The sequence below is a fragment of the Hemiscyllium ocellatum genome, chromosome 12, assembly GCF_020745735.1.
Source record: "Hemiscyllium ocellatum isolate sHemOce1 chromosome 12, sHemOce1.pat.X.cur, whole genome shotgun sequence".
In the NCBI taxonomy this organism is placed as follows: Eukaryota; Metazoa; Chordata; class Chondrichthyes; order Orectolobiformes; family Hemiscylliidae; genus Hemiscyllium; species Hemiscyllium ocellatum.
The window spans coordinates 83,026,122-83,045,407 of NC_083412.1; the positions used below are offsets into that span (position 1 = coordinate 83,026,122).

General features: G+C 39.2%; 1 protein-coding gene across 12 annotated transcripts in view; it reads left to right on the forward strand.

The window, feature by feature from the left end:
- The window catches only part of erg (ETS transcription factor ERG), a 269,582-nt gene that overhangs the window by 168,965 nt on the left and 81,331 nt on the right, over positions 1 to 19,286 (forward strand). For all 12 annotated transcript variants that reach the window (XM_060833787.1, XM_060833786.1, XM_060833790.1 and 9 more), the window contains one exon: positions 9,189 to 9,406. In XM_060833787.1, the coding sequence (XP_060689770.1) occupies positions 9,189 to 9,406 (218 nt within the window). The remainder of the gene's footprint in view (positions 1 to 9,188; positions 9,407 to 19,286) is intronic.

Consider the following 19,286-nt stretch of genomic DNA (forward strand, 5'->3'; position numbering starts at 1 on the left):
TTAACCAATTTCCATCATTGTCAATTACCGCTTTCAGCATGTTCAATTGGAGAGAGAAACCATAGTTTCTTGAGTAGTCTAAGGTATGCTTCCAAGTAAATAACATATCACCAATCCAATTTAAGTGTATCTAACCCAGCCATATTTACAAATACTTTTTGTATTTGCTTTACAGCTGTTATCCCATTGTGCTTCAGGGCTCATGATTCCCTATGGCAGCCTCTAATGGAGGCGGTCACTATGACAGTAGATGCTAGCAAAACAATGATATAGAATAATACAGGATGCTTTCTGTGTGCAAAATACTCATGTCACTGTGCAAGGATTCTCCTGGACGGTATTTCTTTTCCACTTTTTGTTTCAGTGAGCATCAACATGTTGTTTACATGTTAACATCCAACAGCATAACGTGGACCAACTAAAAGTGATGATAACTATATTCATCATGAATGATATGTTGACATTTTTGAAGTAATTTCTAAAGCATCATTCATAAATATAATTTATAAATTTATAAGTTATAGGGAGAGGCTGAATAGACTGGGGCTATTTTCCCTGAAGCCTTGGAGCCTGCGGGGTGACTTTAGAGAAACTTATAAAATCATGAGGGGCATGGATAGGGTAAATAGACAAGGTCTTTTCCCCAGGATGAGGGAGTCCAGAACCAGAGGACATAGGTTTAAGGTGAGAGGGGAAAGATTTGAAAGGGACCTGAGGGACAATGTTTTCATTCATAGGATGGTACGTGCACGGAATGAGCTGACACAGGAATAGTGGACGCTGGTACAATTACAATATTTAAAAGGTATCTAGATAGGTATATGAATAGGAGGGGTTTAGAGGGATACTGTCCAAATGATGGCAAGTGAGATTAGCTTTATTTAGAATATCTGGTCGGCATGGATGAGTTGGACTGAAGGGCCTGTTTCTGTGCTGCATTTCTCTATGACTCTAAGTAGGTAACTCTGGGACTACACATTCAATGTCTTCTCTCTTACAAGCATTTTATCAATGACAAACTCAGCATTTATCATGGTTCTCTTCTTAGGCAAGCTATCATTGCATATGGTGGTGAGGAAATCTCAGTCCTTCCAGAACTGACACACCTTTCATGGATATTCTAACATATGTATTTCATCTGAAATGAAGACAACATTGACATTGTTTGGTGGCAAGAGTCTGTCCTGATCAAAAGTACAAATTGAAATGTGCACAAACTTCAGGAGTGCAGTTGGACACTACACAATAATATTCACAGCATTTTCTAATTTTATTTCAGCTTTTGTATTTTATATAACAAGCACTGTACCTTCCCTGGCTGTTGATCATTGATTGACTGACTACTTCCAATCATTTGCAGGTGTAAACATATCTAGGTACAAATCCCGTCTGTTCCAGGAGTGCTGTGTTGTTGAGGTTGATTAAAAATGTCTATCTTCTCAGCATTTAACTATAATTGAAACAAGTTACCTAGTGAGACCATAATTAGAATATTGAGTGCAGATTTCAGTACATGCTTCAAAAAGCAATTGAGGACAATTTAGAGAAGAATAATGAAGATAATTCTATCAGGGGAGGATCCTAAGATTGATTGTTTTCATCAGAAAGGCAAAGATTAATGAAGAACATGCTTGATTCTTTAAAATGCTGGCAGGCATAGATGACTTAGATGTGAACAACATTTTGACCATCACTGCATTAACAGAACAAGCAAATATAGGTTAATAACCTCAAACAAGATTAAAGTGCAGCATAATTTATACGAAAACATTCCAAACAATGTTGTGTTGATAAAATTCTTCTGACAAGAATTGGTTGAACATCTGCTTGGGAATTGAATTGAAGGTGTAATAATTATAGCCTGAAATGGAATATGTCAGGTCCTACACTCCTTGAGTACGCTTGTGTGGGGATTGTTATTTTTGGAAGGAAGCCAGGCAGTGTTCAATTGTTTGGAAAGGATAAATAATCTGCAGCTTTGCCTGATTACAACTGGGCAGTAAATATTCAAATTGAAGGTTTTTTCAAATATTAAATAAATGCAGGTGGAGTGCAGGTTGGACAATACAGGACTAATGGCTAATAGATGGAAAAAATTAATCCCACAGATGATTTGATGATAGAAGGGGAAAAAAAAGGGCTACAATTCTAAGAGCTCTTGTGGTAGATATTTTCCTGATCAGCAGCATCATTATTTCACTCCTTTGGGGCAAGTGGGATTTGAACTTGGAATCTTCTTGACTGCCACTGCACCACCCTGTTAGCACAGCTGAATATGATTTTTTTAAACAAATGACACAGATCTGATATTCCAGCCTTTATTTATTCCATGCTTTATACTTGTGAATATTTTTAACTGGCACAACATCAATTGTTAAGCAGGGCATCTATTCCAAATAATACAAAGGAAAATAGACCTTAAAATCTCAAATATCACTTTAGGTTGGTTTATTGTTAACTAAGAGAAACTGAGGAGTGCAGATGCTAGAGATCAGAGCTGAAAAATGTGTTGCTGGAAAAGCGCAGCAGGTCAGGCAGCATCCAAGGAGCAGAAGAATCGACGTTTTGGGCATTCCTGAAGATAGGGCTAATGCTCGAAACGTCAATTCTCCTTTTCCAGCAACACATTTTATTGTTAGCTAAGTGTTCTTTGAAGTGCATATTGACATAATCAATTGGATCATATAAAATTATATGGGAGCATTAAGACCAGCTTCCATGATAAATGCAAATCTTTGTGGATGATCTGTGAGCTAAGGAGAGTACTAGTTATTGTGGAGATGACACTGCTTCAATATCAGAGTAAATAACACAAAATTATTGTAGTTTAAAATGTTGGATTGAATGTGCTGGAGTCCAGGACATCAGATTTTGGTTGTGGCTCAATTGGCTGCATTTTTGCCCCTGAGGCAAGACACATTTACTCCAGGATTTCCCTGTAAAACAACAAGGATGGCAGTCCAGTACTGTGGGACTGATGCACTGTTAGAGGTCTCATTTTGTGAATGAGACATTGCACTCAGCCCCCTATCTGCCTTTGCAAGTAAACAAAAAAGCCCTAGTGGCACAATTTCAAAAAAAGCCAGAAGAGTTATCCCTGTGCCCTCATCAATATTGGAAAAGCAGATTAACTGGTCATTATTACATTACAGTTTGAAGGATCTTCTGTGTGCACATTTATCTTGATTTTTCCTGAATTGCAACAGTGATTACACTGCAATTAGTTGGCTGTCAAGCTTTGGAATATCTAACGATCAAGAAAGGCACAATATAAATGCAAATCCTTTTATGACAATGGAAATTATGAAGCTGGAGTTGACATCCTATTGGAACAGTTTTAAGGAATTATTCAGGGTTAAATGTCATTAGGGCTCAAAGTACCAATCATATCCTAAATATGTCCCAAATTATAAACACGTCATATTTTCCCTCTCTATTTTGATTTCCACATACTGTGCATCTTGGCTTGAGAAACTCGTTCCTGAAGGATTTTGGCCTGAACCTCCCTCTAGGTTTTAATCCTGACTTTTGAACAATATTTGTTTTTTGCTTAATATCTCTCTTGATGGTACAATCTGGGCAACTTGTGCCATTATGATGGTCCATGTTGGGCTGCTTGAGGACTTGCATTCCATCACCTTGAGACACAATGTACTCGAGTCCAATCTATTCTGCCACACTTGCCAACTCAATATGGCATCCATTCCACTTAGCCAAATTCAAGTAAAATGTTACTGTGTCTCAATCTAATATCAAGTTCCAGCAGTAGAAAAGTAGTTTAACTTGTCTTCCAGAGCAAGGCCTGCAATCTAACTCTCAGAGGAGCAGCCACAGAAAACAAGATGATTCATAGTACTGGTCTGTTCTCCTTCATGGTGAGGAATCTTGCTGTTTTATTGTTAACAAGAACATTGATGGAAAGAACTGGCAGCTTGAGTGATCTTGGCTACAGTTTGATTGCTGAATTTGATAACTTTTGTTCCACAACAGATTTTCCATTCTAGCCTACTTATTGAAAACAAGGTGTAATGTTTCACACTCTTGTAAAACAGAAATAAATATTCAATAATGATTTAGTCTAATAAATCATTGATGCTAAATGAAAGTGTATCCTATACAATAGCAACTTCTACAGCACTATTTTAATTCTTACAGTGTAAAAAGGCTCTCCGAAAGCCCTTCATGGGAGCATTAATGATGAACTTTGACATTGAATTACATAGGAAGTATTAGGCCAGATGGTCAAGGCTTGGCCAGACAGGTAGACTTTAAGGAGTGTTATAAAGAAGGAAAGACATCACAGGGAAGGTTTAAGGAGGATATTTCAAAGCTTGAGATATTGACAGTCCAAAGCATAACTACCATTATGAGTATCATTAAAATTAGGAATTTGATGAAAATGTATGAATGTGAACAAGTTATTCTATATCTGTAGCCATTCTGTCATTATATTCAAAAATGATGCTCCTGACTTTCACAGATCACTTTCAATTCTCTGCTGACCCAACAACACTGAATTCCTATTGGTCTGGGGCATCTGTCTGTTACTTTTAGAATATTGTGGATGCTCATTATTAGTTAACATTCTCCCTGTTAGGGTATTACATGTATTACAAACTCCAAAGGATTTTCCAATTCTATGAAGGAATGTTTGGAAGCTCTTTTTCTGTGTTCCTACAACACAAGGCTATGGTGATATAATGTGCCCTGAAACACAATCCAAGCTGTAAAAACACCCTTGCTTTGTTTGCACTCAGTATCATCATCACATCAATCAAATATAATTATTTTGGTTGTCATCCTTGCCCAAGACAAAGACAGCTAATTTCTACATTGAATTCAAAGATTCATATACCCTATTTTTCTTCTGGATTTACAAATGGAACTTCTCAACATTTTCTTAATGTATTTTCCTTCTGCAATTGAGAAATCTGATTAATTTAAGGAGCAATTTTTTCGACATACTGTGTTGCTGTCATGTGTTTGAAGCCAGGAAAATACACCATATGCAGCACTACTGTAGTCAAATCAATATCCATTTTGGATCTGGATATTTGACTTACAAGCTAATGGTCTCAGACAAGAATAAAGTATAAAAAGAATTGAATTCCTTTGTATTGTGTTATGAATTATAAATTATATTTCATTCATGCCCTCAGGATCTTTATGCTGAAGTTTTTTTTCTGAAATGAAGTCACTGTTGTTTGTAGGCAACCAATTTGCACATACCATTGTTATACAATCCGCAATACGACAAATGGCAGGTTTTGTTTATTATGGATGGAGGGATATTGAGAATAGACAAGACCTTGGTTTAACATCTCATCCTTAGATAACCTGTCTGAGTAATTATTGTTCTCGTGACTGTGGATTGGAGCTTGAATTTACAATCTTGTCAATCAGAAGCAAGCATTGAATGACGTTGACACCTAGCATTCCATTTACGTTTGCAACAGTTGCAATGCTTAAAAAGACTAATATACCTAATGGTTTGTCAACTGGTAACTTCTCATGACCAGTCCAACTCAATATCTACACTCTTTGGTGTTTCTTTGGTGAAGTATGGTTACTCACAGAAAGATGGCAATCTTTGAAAGTGCTGGATTTTAAACTGGTGTCAATTGTAACAAATGTGCCTGAATTACACTTTCAATGATTGCTCTGCTACCACACTTTTTTTTTAATCATCCACTGTACAATAAGGTTCGTTTGGTTAGCACCTCTCAAATGTTAATTCTGATCTCTCTCTCTCTCTCTCTCTCTGCACATTCTGAGTGGCTGTTAACACTGTTTTCTGCATTCTGTTCTGCTACTCTAATGCATTTTTTATGGTACGATCTGCTTGTATAGCAAGCAAATTTGTACCATTCACCGTACAATAAGATTCATTTATCAGGGGCATAGGTCAGAGGTAAATGTAGAGTAATAGGGTAGGGAAATGGGTCTGGGTGGGTTACTGTTCGGTGTGGACTAGTTGGGCCAAATGGCAAGTTTCCACACTGTAGGGAATCTCATCTAATCTAATTTCACTGTATCTTGGTACGTGACAACAATGAATTAATCAATAAACCGATATGCTTATTTACAGTATATAAACTTATAGCTATATATTTAGTATATTGTGTTGGTTCCAGATGATTCCAATATTGGATAGTTCAAAATCAGAGTGAAACCTGGCTTGTTAGATCCTAACTTTGTCTTTTCCAAGTGTGGAGCTTTGTTACTGAATACAGCCACACAAAACTTTCAATGTACTTTTGGCACCAAGAATAAAACATTATTAAACAAGAAAAAAATGAACAATACAACATTAGGCAAAAGAAAGAGGAAAAAATGTTGTTATAGATCTCAGGAAAAGGTTAAATTTCTCACAACCTCTTTTTATCCCAACAATATTCTTATACCCATTCAAACATCAGTAAAGATTCACAAATATCTTTACATTAAATCTTCCTGTTCTGACAAAGGTAGGACAGCTGTAACAAGCTTCCTTTCAGCAGTTTTCTGACCAGTCACTTCTTCCATGTATCCCTTCATCTGGTAAAGCAAACTACCAGCAAAACTCATTATTCCTTTCACAACAAAAATGTGTGTTTCGTGGGGTAGCATGGTGGTTCAGTGGTTAGCACTGCTGCCTCACAGCACCAGGGGCCCAGGTTTGATTCCTGCCTTGGGCGATTGTTTGTGTGGAGTTTGCACATTCTCTCCATGTCTGGGTGCTCTGGTTTCTCCCTACAAATCAAAGATGTGCAAGCCAGATTAATTGGCCACATAAAATTGCCTGTAGTGTCAGGGGTAAATGTGGGGTAGGGGAATGGGTCTGGCTGGGTTGCTTTTCGAAGGGTTGGCGTGGACTCATTGAGCCAAAGGACCTGTTTCCATACTGTATGTAATCTAAACTCAGTTGTCTAGTTGAACTATCCTGTACACATATTCCATACAATCTTATCACTTGCAATTGACTGGATTGTTCTGTTTGTCTGTGTTCTTGAGCTACTGCTAGTGGCTCATAACAGGTTTTCGTTTTGCCCTAGTATATTTAACACACAGAACCACTCACCTCAAAGGTTTAAACATCATTTAAAATTTACATAAAACAAAATGAGTCTCTAGAGTTAGAGTCACACAGAGTCATACAAAACAGAAACAGACCCTTCGGTCCAACCAGACCATGTCAAACATAATCCCAAACTAAACTAGTTCCACCTTTCTGCTCCTGGTCCATATCCCTCTAAACCTTTCCTATTCATGTACTTATCCAAATGTCTTTTAAACTTTGTAATTGTACCTACATCCACCACTTCCTCAGGAAGTTCATTTCACATACAAACCACCCTCTGTGTAAAAATTTGCCTCTAAAGTCTTTCTTAAATTTCTTTCCTCTGACCATAAAGATTTCTCCCATAGTCTTGAAATCTTCCACCCTAGGGAAAAGATGAACTCTATTTATACCCCTCATTATTTTATAAACTTTCATCAGGTTGCCTCTCATCCTCCCACTCTCCAGTGAAAAATATCCCAGCCTATTTGGACTTTCTTTATAACTGAAAGCTTCCGCACTTCCCAGTAGTAAGGACCCAACTTTACAACACAAGCACCAATATGAAATTAACCTATGTCTGCCACTTCTTAACAAGTAAAATACAAAACAAAGTTTAAACATAAAGTTATGCACTATTGTTAACAATTCTAGATATACACTACATTTCTAAAGATGAATTGAAATTTACTGCTTTGAAATAAAATTATAGAGACGGGTATTAAATAATTTTTGTGCTATTTTGTATAACCATTTTATAGGTAATTTACTCTTATTATTCCTGTCTTAGGGTACAGGTGATGCCATGAATTAGTTGTGTTAGTTAACATTTTCCTATTGATTTTACAATATTGTTTATGGGTTTTGGAGAAGGATATTAAAAAAATCTATCTTATGTTTCATTCTACTGCTTTTAGCTATCCCCTTAATCTCATGTTGAACACTGTTCTTCAAACTGAGAGTGCCAACTAAATCAGAAATTAAAACAGAAAGTGCAGGTTTGGCAGCATCTGCAGAGAGAGAAAAAGTCAGTGTTTCAAGATGAAACCTTTCAGTCCTTTCATTCAGAAGCCATCCTCTAGTCTCTGTCAAATTTTATCCCAGTACTTGCTCCCCAAGAGGTTTAAAGTCCAACTTCACTTTCCCAGGGTCTTCCTCTTTACATATTGTGCAACAGAATAATAGTTTCCATCTTGTTTATAACATAATAGAATGATACAAAGTGAGCTACAATAGAATATGATATCCACAGTGTGGAAACAGGCCATTCTCTCCAACTGGTCCATACCAACCCTTCGAAGAGTATCCCACTTAGACCTATCCTCCTACACTATCCCTGAATCCTAGATTTCCCATGGCTAATGCAGCTAACCGATGCATCCTGAACACAATAAGCAATTTAACATGGCCAATCCACCTCATGTGAATATCTTTGGACTGTGAGAGGAAACCAAAACACCTGTCAGAAATCCATGCAGACTTGGGGAGAACGTACAAACTCTGCACAGCCACTCACCCGAGGGTGGAATCAAACCTGGGTCCTTGATGCTGAGGCAGACATTGAGCCACCGTGCCACCTCATGAGGAATCCAAAGATGACAATGATTCCAAACACTGTGAGATTTCTGAACTGAGCTGAAAAGCAGAGATGGTGGAAAAAACCCAATGAGCAAGCTATTTGAGATCATTACTAGGTCACTCTTAGTTTAACTCATGGAAGAGACATAATATATGAAACAAAGATGGGGGAAATAGAAATGGAAAACGCTCCCAAAAACTTGACTATGAAGGACTTGCCTAAACTACAAGCAAATTACACAACATAACATCAAATATCTATTGAAGAGAAGAAGCTCTAAATATTAACTCTATCTCAATTGTTGCCAATCAACAACACGAAAATTCAAATTTTTCACCAATAATATGAATTTGGATCTTTTGCACGACAACATTTGAATCAATCATTGATTGGAGTTAACCAATAGAGGAGAAACAATATTAAGTTTCCTTAAAAACTTACAGACATAAGTGGCAATTTTTAAATTGCACTGTAAACTAAGGTAGAAAATGACATCTCAATAGCTTAGTCAAAGATTGAGGTGCTCTAGGAGACTGTCAGATTTTATCTGCATATCTTTCTTTCCGACAGGAAGCACTATCAGTAGTCAGTGAAGACCAGTCCTTATTTGAGTGTGCCTACGGAACATCTCACCTAGCGAAAACAGAAATGACAGCTTCTTCATCAAGCGACTATGGGCAGACCTCAAAGATTAGCCCCCGTGTTCCACAGCAAGAGTGGTTGGCACAGCCACCGACCAGGGTGGCCATCAAGATGGAGTACAACCCAAATCAGGTCAATGGATCCAGGTAATGAACTTATTCAAGGAGTTGATTCAAAATGCTATTTGGACACTGTGTACCAGATACTTTCAAAATTATAGAATTACTTCAACTTATATCTTTCACTTGCTGAACTACATTTTAATTCAATCATGGCTAATGTATTTTCTAAACGCTAAATATAAAAGTCATACCAAAATAGGTTTGAATGGTTGTTTAGATGTACAAAACTAGAGTATCGTTGGGAACAAGATACATTTTTGCCAAGATTTTTCATCCTGTACTCATAAAATCATACAATGTGGAAGGGGGTCTTTGGCCCAACAATTCCACCACCAAAGATATACTGCTACCTATGCTTTTGTAACTTTCCCATGCGAGGCTCAAAGCCTTGAAAGTTACATTACTGAAAGTGCTCATCCAAGAACTTTTTAAAGGTTCTGTTTTTGCCCACCTCAACTACTCTCCCAGACTCCCACCACCCTCTGTGTGAAAAAAGCTTTCCTCAAATCCCCTCCTGCTTTTCACATTAAAATTATGCATCCTAGTTATTGATCCTATAACAAAGGAGAACACTACTTTCTCGTCACCCTGATCACACTCCTCAAAATTTTGTACACCTCTATCAGTTTCCCCCACCCTAACTTTCTCTGCTCCAAAAGAAGCAACCTGAGCCTATCCAGCCTCTCTTCATGGCTAAAATGCTCCACCCCAGGCAACATCCTGGTGAATCTCCTCTGCACTCTCTCCAATTCACTCACCTCTTTCCTATGGTTTGGTGACCAGAACTGCATGCAGTATTCCAGCTGTGGCCTAATTATAGCTCTGAGTTGAAGTTGAGTGTGTGCTTTGATTCTCACAATCTGAGTCTCACTGATAGGTGCTACCAACACAAGGCTCAAAGGCAGGACAGAGTTGCTTTTGTTCTCTAATGGATCAGAAAATGATTACATTGCCACCTTCACAACTCAAGCCATGTAAACTAAGAACATTCAAGTTCAATCACAAGTATTACATTATCAGATCTTGCCTCGGTGGTGATAAAGGCAAAATTGACTCTGCAACTCAGAATCAGTTGAGAGATAACTGTCTATGTGAACTCAAATTCTGATTGTCATCCAATGGGTCTCACAGAGAAATATATTATTGTGAGTAGAGCAAAGAAACAGAATCAGTGTCATGTCCTATTGTTGTCTAGTTAACTAGCACTTGGTTCCGACTCATACATGGAAGTTATGTTTGGTATAGAACGATGTTTAGTAGCTGTGGAACAGGTATCTGGAATTAACAGCACAATCTTCAGAAAAAGAGGGATAGGTTTTTTTTAAAAAAACGTGCTAGAAGATTCCTCAGAATAACTTCAAGGGGGAAATCTACCATTGAAGTTTATAGTTTATGATTAATTTGAATCTTTCATTAGATTAACCTCTTGTAATCATTGCCAGGTCATCAGAAATCTGCCGACACCACATTTAGCAAATAGAAAAAAAGACACTATATGATTGTGTCAGAGTTTTTAACAGCATGGAAAGAGACCCTTCAAACCATCATATCCATGTCAGTCAGCAAGCAGCTATCTATTGTAATCCCATTTTTCCAACAAGTGTTCATCTAGATACTTTTTAAATGTTGCATGGGTTCCTGTGTCTACCAAACCTTTAGACAGCGAGTTCCAGATACCCAAAAGAAAATAAAACTTTCCTCAATTCCTCTCTAAAACTTTTCTTGACTTTAAAATGGCACCCCCGGTTATTAACTCCTTCACTAAGGGAAAGGTTTATCCCTATATACTCAATCCAAGTCCCTCATAACTTTGTACAGGTCAATCAGGCTCCCCCTCAGTCTTCTCTGCTCTGACCACCACCATTATAACTTCCTTGCTATTGTATACAATGCTTTGACTAATAAACGCAAGTATCCCATATGCCTTCTTAATCTCCTTATCTACCTGTGCTACTGCCTTCAAGGATCTATAGTCATGTACACCAAAATCCCTCTGATCCCCTGTACATTTTTGGGTGCTACCATTCAATTGTACTCCATTGCTGGTTAGTTCTTTCAAAATGCATCACCCAACACTTTTCAAGATTAAATTTCATATACCACTGAAGAGTCTGTCTGACCAATCTGCCTATATCATCCTGAAGTCTAAGGCTTTCCTCCTTGCTATTTACCACAACACCAATTTCTGTGTCATCTGAAAAGTCAACAATCATACCGCCTACATTCTAGATCATTAATGTACGCAACAAACAATGAGGGACCCAATGCCAAATCCAACATCACACCACTAGACATTGGTTTCCAGTCAGAAAAACACGCTCCTTCTAACCACCAAGTCAATTTTGGATCCATTGGCAAATTGCCCTAGATCCCATGAGCTCTTAGCTTCTTAACTATATGACACCTTGTTAAATGCCTTAGTGAAAGTTACATCAACTGCACAACCCACACCTACACATTAAGCCACAGGCTTGAAAATTCAATCACACTTGTTAGACATGATTTCTTCTTGACAAAATCATGCTTACTATCTTTGATTACACCATTCGTCTCCAAGTGAGCATTAATTCTGTCCCTTGGAGTTTTTTCCAATGATTTCTCTAACACAGATGTTAGACTCACTGGCCTATAGTTTTCTGATTTATCCCTACCACCCTTCTTGAATAATAGCACCACATGAACTGTCCTCTTGTCCCCTTGCACCTTTGCTATGGCCTGAGAGGATTTGGAATTTAATGTCAGAGTCCCTGCAATCTCCTCTCTTGCCTCCAACCATAGCCTGAGATACATCTTCTCTGGGCCAAGGGATTTATCCATTTCATGTTGGCCCTGCATTCTCACTATTATGCTTTTGAATGACTCCCACTCTAACGAGAATTTTCTTCCAGTCCGATTTGGCCACATCCTGACTTAGTATGTTAAAATCAGCCTTAGCCAGTTCAGAATTATTTCCAAATTATCTTAACTGTTATCCATAATTCCTTAAATGTTAGTGATTTCTGGTCCCTATCACCAAAATGGTCCCCCAATAACATACCTACCACCTAATCAGTGTCATTCCCTAAAATTAGGTTCAGCACAATCCATTGTCTTGTAGTACTTTCTACCAGTTGGCTTGAAATTAAGGGCTTATGCCTGAAACATCAATTCTACTGCTCCTCAGATGCTGCCTGACCTGCTGTGCTTTTCCAGCACCACACTCTCGATTTTGAAAAAAACTCATGGATACATTTTAAGAATTCCATACCCTCTAAGCTTTTCACATTTTGTCTATCCCACATTAGGGAAATTGGAATGCCCTATTACTACTATATTATTTTTATACTTAGAGTCATAGAGTCATCAAGATGTACAGCATGGAAAAAGACCCTTCGGTCCAACGTCCATGCCGACCAGATACACCAACCTGATCTAATCCCACCTGCCAGCACCCAGCCCATATCTCTCCAAACCCTTCCTATTCATACACCCATCCAGGTGCCTTTTAAATGTTGCAATCGTACCAGCCTCCACCATTTCCTCTGGCAGCCCATTCCATACACGCACCACCCTCTGTGTGAAAAGATCTCTTTTGGTCTCTTTTATGTCTTTACCCTCTCACCCTAAACCTATGCCCTCTAGTACTGGACTTCCCACCCAGGGTAAAAGACCTTGTCTGTTTACCCTATCCATGCCCCTCAGGATTTTATAAAGCTCTATGAGGTCACCCCTCAGCCTCCGACACTTCTCTGAATGTTGCCAACAATTCTATCTTTCTATCTGTCCCTGTCTATAGTGCACCCAGCAAAGTGGTTTCCTCCTTTTTGTTTCTGGGTTCTATTCATATGGCCTCATTTGAGGAACCTTCTAAGATGTCAACCCTCCTTACTGTAATAATTGACTTCTTGATTAATATTATGATACTAACTCCCCTTCTATAGAATCCCTACAGTGTGGAAACAAGCCCTTCAGCCCAACAAGTCCACACAGACCCTCAGAAGAGGAACCCACCCAGACCCATTCCCCGTATTTACCCCTGATGTACCTACCCTACACATCCCTAAACACTCTGGGCAATTTAGCATGGCCAATTCACCTAACCTGCACATCTTTGGATAGCCCACCAACTTGCCTGAAGATTCTAAATAATGCAATATTGAGCTTCCAGTCCTGTTCCTCCCTCAACTATGCCTTTGTGATTGCAATGATGTCACTTCCCATGCATTAATTAACACTTTTCCACTCATCTGCCTTACTTGCAAAGTAGCCTTATTACAGATCAACTCCATTTCCAATCCCTTTGCCAAATTATTTTAAATGACCACTAACTGCACTTGCAAACCTCCCACAGGAATGATTAGATTCCCTACAGTGTCAAAACATGCTATTTGGCCCAACAAGTCCACACCGACCCTCTGAAGAATAACCTGCCCAGATCCATTTCCCTTGACGAATGCACCTAACACTATGGACAATTCAGCACGACCAATTCACCTGACCTGCACATCTTTGGATTGTGGGAGGAAACCGGAGCACTGGAGGAAACACATGCAGACACGGGGAGAATGTGCAAACTCCACACAAACAGTCACCAGAGGCTGGAATCGAACCTGTGTTGCTGGTGCTGTGAGGCAGCAGAGCTAATCACTGAGCCACCGTGCCACCCCTAGGCGTTGGTCTCATTCTGGTTCAGGTGCAATCCGTTGGATTAGCACAGTTCCAACTTCCTTAGAAATGGCCTAGTTATCCAAGAATAGAAAACCCTCCCTTCTGCTTCAACTCTTCAGCTCTGCATCTGCTCTTTCTGCCTATTTATATTATCATTAGAACTGGGAGTAATCCAGAGATTACAAACTTTAATGTCCTGCCTTTCAATCTGCTACCTAGCTCCCTAAATTCTTGTTGTAGGATCTGCTGCCTCTTTTTGTCTGTGTCGTTGGACCCAATGTGAACCGTGATTTCTGACTGTTCCCTTTTCTCCTTTGGGATGCCTTGCAGCCATTCAGTGACATGCTCTGACCCTGGCCCCAGGAAGGCAACCCTCCATTGTGGAGTGAAGTCTGCAGAAATGCCTGTCTCTATCCCTCATTATTAAGTCTCCAAATATTATTGTTGTCCCTCGTTTGCTTCTTCCGCCTTGTAAGGTAGGGTTTGTGCTGCACTCCTCAGAAGGACTGTCAATCACACCATAAGATTATGTGTATGGGACAGCCTAAGGGAGAGCCACAGCACCTATCATTTTTCTAAAGGATGAAATCAATCATGGTCAACATTAAGGAGCTGACATCTTGAAGATGAATTTGGCCGTATTTTTCAGATTTGAACCAGGGAAGAGTTAGGAGGGGTATACCACTTCCAGTGTAAGGGTGACAATTATATATGTCTGAATAGATTCAATTGATAATCATGTGATTGATAATATTTCAATAGCTTAACTAGGAGAAAAGAAACTGAATAGGAAAATTAGATTTAAGCCAGACATTTGCAGGGATATTTGTTACATTATTGATCTGCATTTGATGACTCATATTTAAAATGATCAGCTATTGACTTTAGTTTGCCTGTCCTCTGTTAGTAGTGGTTGTTTTTTTTTCAAGGGAGGTGGCTCACTGGCTAGCACTGCTGCCTCACAGCACCAGGGTCTCAGGCACCAGCCTGAGTGGAGTTTGCACATTCTCCCCATGACTGCGTGGGTTTCCTCCGGGTGCTTCTATTTCCTCCCACAGGACCTAATGAGTCGGGTGAAGTGGCCATGCTAAATTGTCCACAGTGTTAGGTGCCTTTTTTGGGTGGAGATGGGTCTGGCTGGGTTAATCTTTGGAAGGTCGGTGTGGACTTGTTGGGCTGAAGGGCCTGTTTCCACACTGTAGGGAATCTAATCTTAAATTTTATAGTAGGTTTGGATTTTATGGCATACTAGCTTTGCACAAACTGGAATATGCACGGGAGCAAATGAAACATCTATTCATGTTCACACACTTTCATTACAGCAAATCAAAAGTGCTTTATAAAGCAAGATCTGCAAAGTGTGGGTTTAGTAATTTCATATTTGGGCTCCAATTTGCAGAAAGAGCTGGCAAAAGAACAAATTCATCCAGACATTAGTGTGACATTTCCATCTATTGTATCATTCTTCAATGACACAGTTGAACTTGGCTCAATTCATCACATTGTGTTCTTGAGAAAAAAAACTTGCAAAAGTTTACATTCACTTTTTCACATCCCTCAGATATCCAACAATGGTCCACAGCCAAATACTTGCTTTTGCACTGTAGTTTCAGTCCATGTTTACAAGGAAATGTGGAAACTGATTTGAACAGAGTAAGATCCCAGAAACAGCAATGAGATGAGATGTCTGTTAAAACAATTCACTTAATTTATACAATTCAATACAGCTTGAGAACAGGACTTTGGTCCACCAAGCCTATTCCAATTCCTAAGCCTTATTTAGAAACACTATTTATTGCCATGCATGGTTTGTAGCTCTCTATTCACCTCCGGTTCATGTGTCTATCAGTTACATGTTAAACATTGTTAACCTGCCTGCTTCCCCCACCTCCATTGGCAGTGCTTTCCAAGCACCCACCAATAGTATGTGTGAAATCTTTCCCCCTCTCACCTTGCACCTGTGTTCTCTTATAGTTGACCTTTCCACCTTGGGAAAAGGCCTCTGGCTAGCCACCTTATCTATGCTTTGTAGTGCTCTATCAGGTTGCCCCTCAACCTCCATCTTTCCAATGAAAACAATCTGAGTTTACCCAACCTCTCCTCATAACTAAAATCCTCCAGACCAGGCAACTTCCTGGTAAACCTTCGCTGCACTCTTTCCAAAGCATTCCACATCCTCCTGGTAGTGCAGTGATCAGAACTGCATGAAATATTCCAAATGTGGCCTAACTAAAGCTTTGTACAGTTGTAACATAGCTTGCTAACTTGTATATTCAATGCCCTGGCCCCTGAAAACAAGCGTGGTGTATGCCTATTTGACCATCTTATCCACCTATAGTGTCATTTTCAGGATCTGTCCACCTGTACTTCAGATCTCTGTGTATTTCAATGCTCCTACGGTTTCTGTCCCTTATTGTATAGTTCACACCTGAATTTGGTCTTCCAAATGCATCACCTTATATTTTTCCCAATTAAACTCCATCTGCCATTTCTGAACAAATCTCTTTTGACTGACATTGATTGAGGGACAAATGTTGACAATAAAACTGAACGAACTCCTGATTCTATAAATAAAATGTCATGGTAATGTACTTGTTACGGCAACCAGAACATACAAACTCCTAGTTTGGCATAACACAAAAATTTTGTTGAGCTCTCTGTATACTAACTTTTTAAACTCTATAGACCTGACCTGAGTACATTACTGTGAATGCTGTAAGTCTGAAATAAATGTGGAAAACACTGGAAATGTTCAATATTTCTGGCAACAGCTGCAGACTGAGAAATAGAGTGAATGCTTCAGGTTGATGAATTTTTGTCAGAACTAGCAAATGTTCGTGATCAGCACGTACTCAACAAGTTCAGAGGTAAATAGCAGCAGGTATGAACAAGCTGCAGGTAGCATCTACAGTTGAATGAAAAGCAGGAGATTAAATTATAAAAGGTTTACTATGTAAAAGTAATAATGGGACAACTAAAGAAACAAGAAAGGCATCTAACAGAACTCCTTTAGAGCAGTGATTCTGATTCTTGATACAACATCTCTTCTGAAAAACTGGTTAAAACACTTTGCTTCTCATTGTATATAGTGAGCTCAATTAACATTTGTGTGCTCTATCACATTAACTCTGAAAGTCACCTCATCTTGCTGATCCCTTCTCCAATAATGTTAATAAGTCTTCTTTGTTAAAAAAATAAGAAAAAAGAAATTGAGATGAATATTGCCACAAATGAAAACTCTTAGCAAATGGTTTAATTTTTAAAAAGTTTTATTACCAGTGAATGGGAGAATGGTGGAATGCACAGTACCCTATGCAATCCTTCTGAATTCTATCCGGGCTGACTGAATGAAAGTCCTCTTTGTCAACTGGAAAGACTCAGAATGAATTAGGTTTAAGACGGTCTCAGCTTAATTCCCAGTGCACCCACTTACAAGAAAACATCTACAAGGTGTCATTAAATTAACACCCCTGTGAAGGTATGGGACTGGGGGCCACATTCATCAATACTGCTTGAGATTTCAATCACCAAAATGGATGTGACACTTTTTTATTTCCTTCAGATGGGCTCGATTTAAAAAAAAATCATGTGTGTTCTCTAACAAACTGTTCCAATCTACTATCCAAGGAACACAGAGAAGTCCCATAAACACAGTATGGAGTTCTGTTCTGAGTGTGGGGATCTTGCTTCGCATATAGTATTGTAATGTGTTGTAACAGATCTGAACTGGGGTACTTAATATTGGTAGTGAGTGAAAGCCTTATATTCTTAAACAGTGACACCCCAGCAACTTCCAAAGATTCCAAAAATTGGATGATCTTTTGAGTAAGAAGATTTTCTTTTGCCTCTTCAGTAAGAAGGCACGGTTGCTCAGTCGTTAGCACTGTTGCCTCACAGTGCCAGGGTTTGATTTGACACTGGGTGACTGTCTGCAACAAGTTTGCACATTCTCCCCGTCTCTGTGTGGGTTTCCTCCAGGTGCTTGTTTCCTCTCACAGTCCCATGATGTGGAGGTGAGGTGAATTGGCCATGCTAAATTGCTCGCTGTGTCCAGGGATGTGCTGGCTAGGTGGATTAGCCCTGGGAAATGCAGGATTACAAGGGTAGGGTGGGAGGTGTGAGTTGAGGTAGGATGCACTTCAGATTTTCGATGTGACTTGATGGGCTGAATGGCCTGCTGCCACACTGTAGGGATTTTATGAAAACATTGAATTTGTTGGATAAATCATATTCCAGATGTTTCTAAAAACAAAGTTTTTCAGGCAATGAAAGTCTGAAATAAAAACAGAAAATGCTGGGAATGCTCAGCTTTGCGGAGTGAGGGTCACAGCTAGATTACCTCTCATTAGAACTGAGCCAAAGTACTTTCTGAGCAAATGCAGGGATGGGGAAAGGGAGTGGTGTGAAGTGGAACGAAGGATCTTCCAGGTCAGCAGGGCTAGAACAACAAAAAGGTTCCAAGGTACAAAAGGCCAAAGGGTTAAAGTGGGCAAAGAGATAAAAATGTGTCCATTTTCTGTTTTTATTTAAGCTGTTTATATTGTGGGTGACAGCTGACAAATAGGGAAGACATTGTGCTCTTCTTGTACAGCCAGTTGATTCTCACCCTGCATTCAGCCTCAGAATCGGTCAGGGTATTGGCTGTGGACCAGCAGTTTCATTGAGGTATACCTATCGCCAGGTATCAAGTCTAGCATCATTGTTCTTGGCCTAGCGAATTGATGTAAGCCTGAGGGTTCAGCTTTCTGTACAGCCTGCCTAAAATCAGCTATAATATAAATTGAATGTCTGAAGTGTTTGTTTATTTCCATCAAGTTTATGACAGTGTATTAAGTTTGTGTATGAATTGAACATGAGTTAGAGACTGGAATACCAATTCACTGCCAAAAGTGCTTCATTTGTGTGTACAGTGAGAGGATTTACCTGATGGAATTTATGTGGTTACAAAACAAGCATAGAACTGAGTGACCTCTGCCCTAAGCTATTATCCTTCTGCACTAAATAGATATTTGAAAGGAATAAGCGTTTATACAGCTGATCACCACCAGTAAGACAGAAATGGATGGTGCTTCATGTATGGCCCCTCAATTTTAGGTTCATTGAACTCTGCCAAATGACACCAGAGACAAACATTGGCATCCTGCTGATTGGAACTGAATACATTCATTGTGCACTGGAGTGTATTTTAATGAGTGGGGAGCCAGGAACAGCATGAAAAGTCACCAGGACAATCAGTTTCTGCAAAGTGTACAGTTCC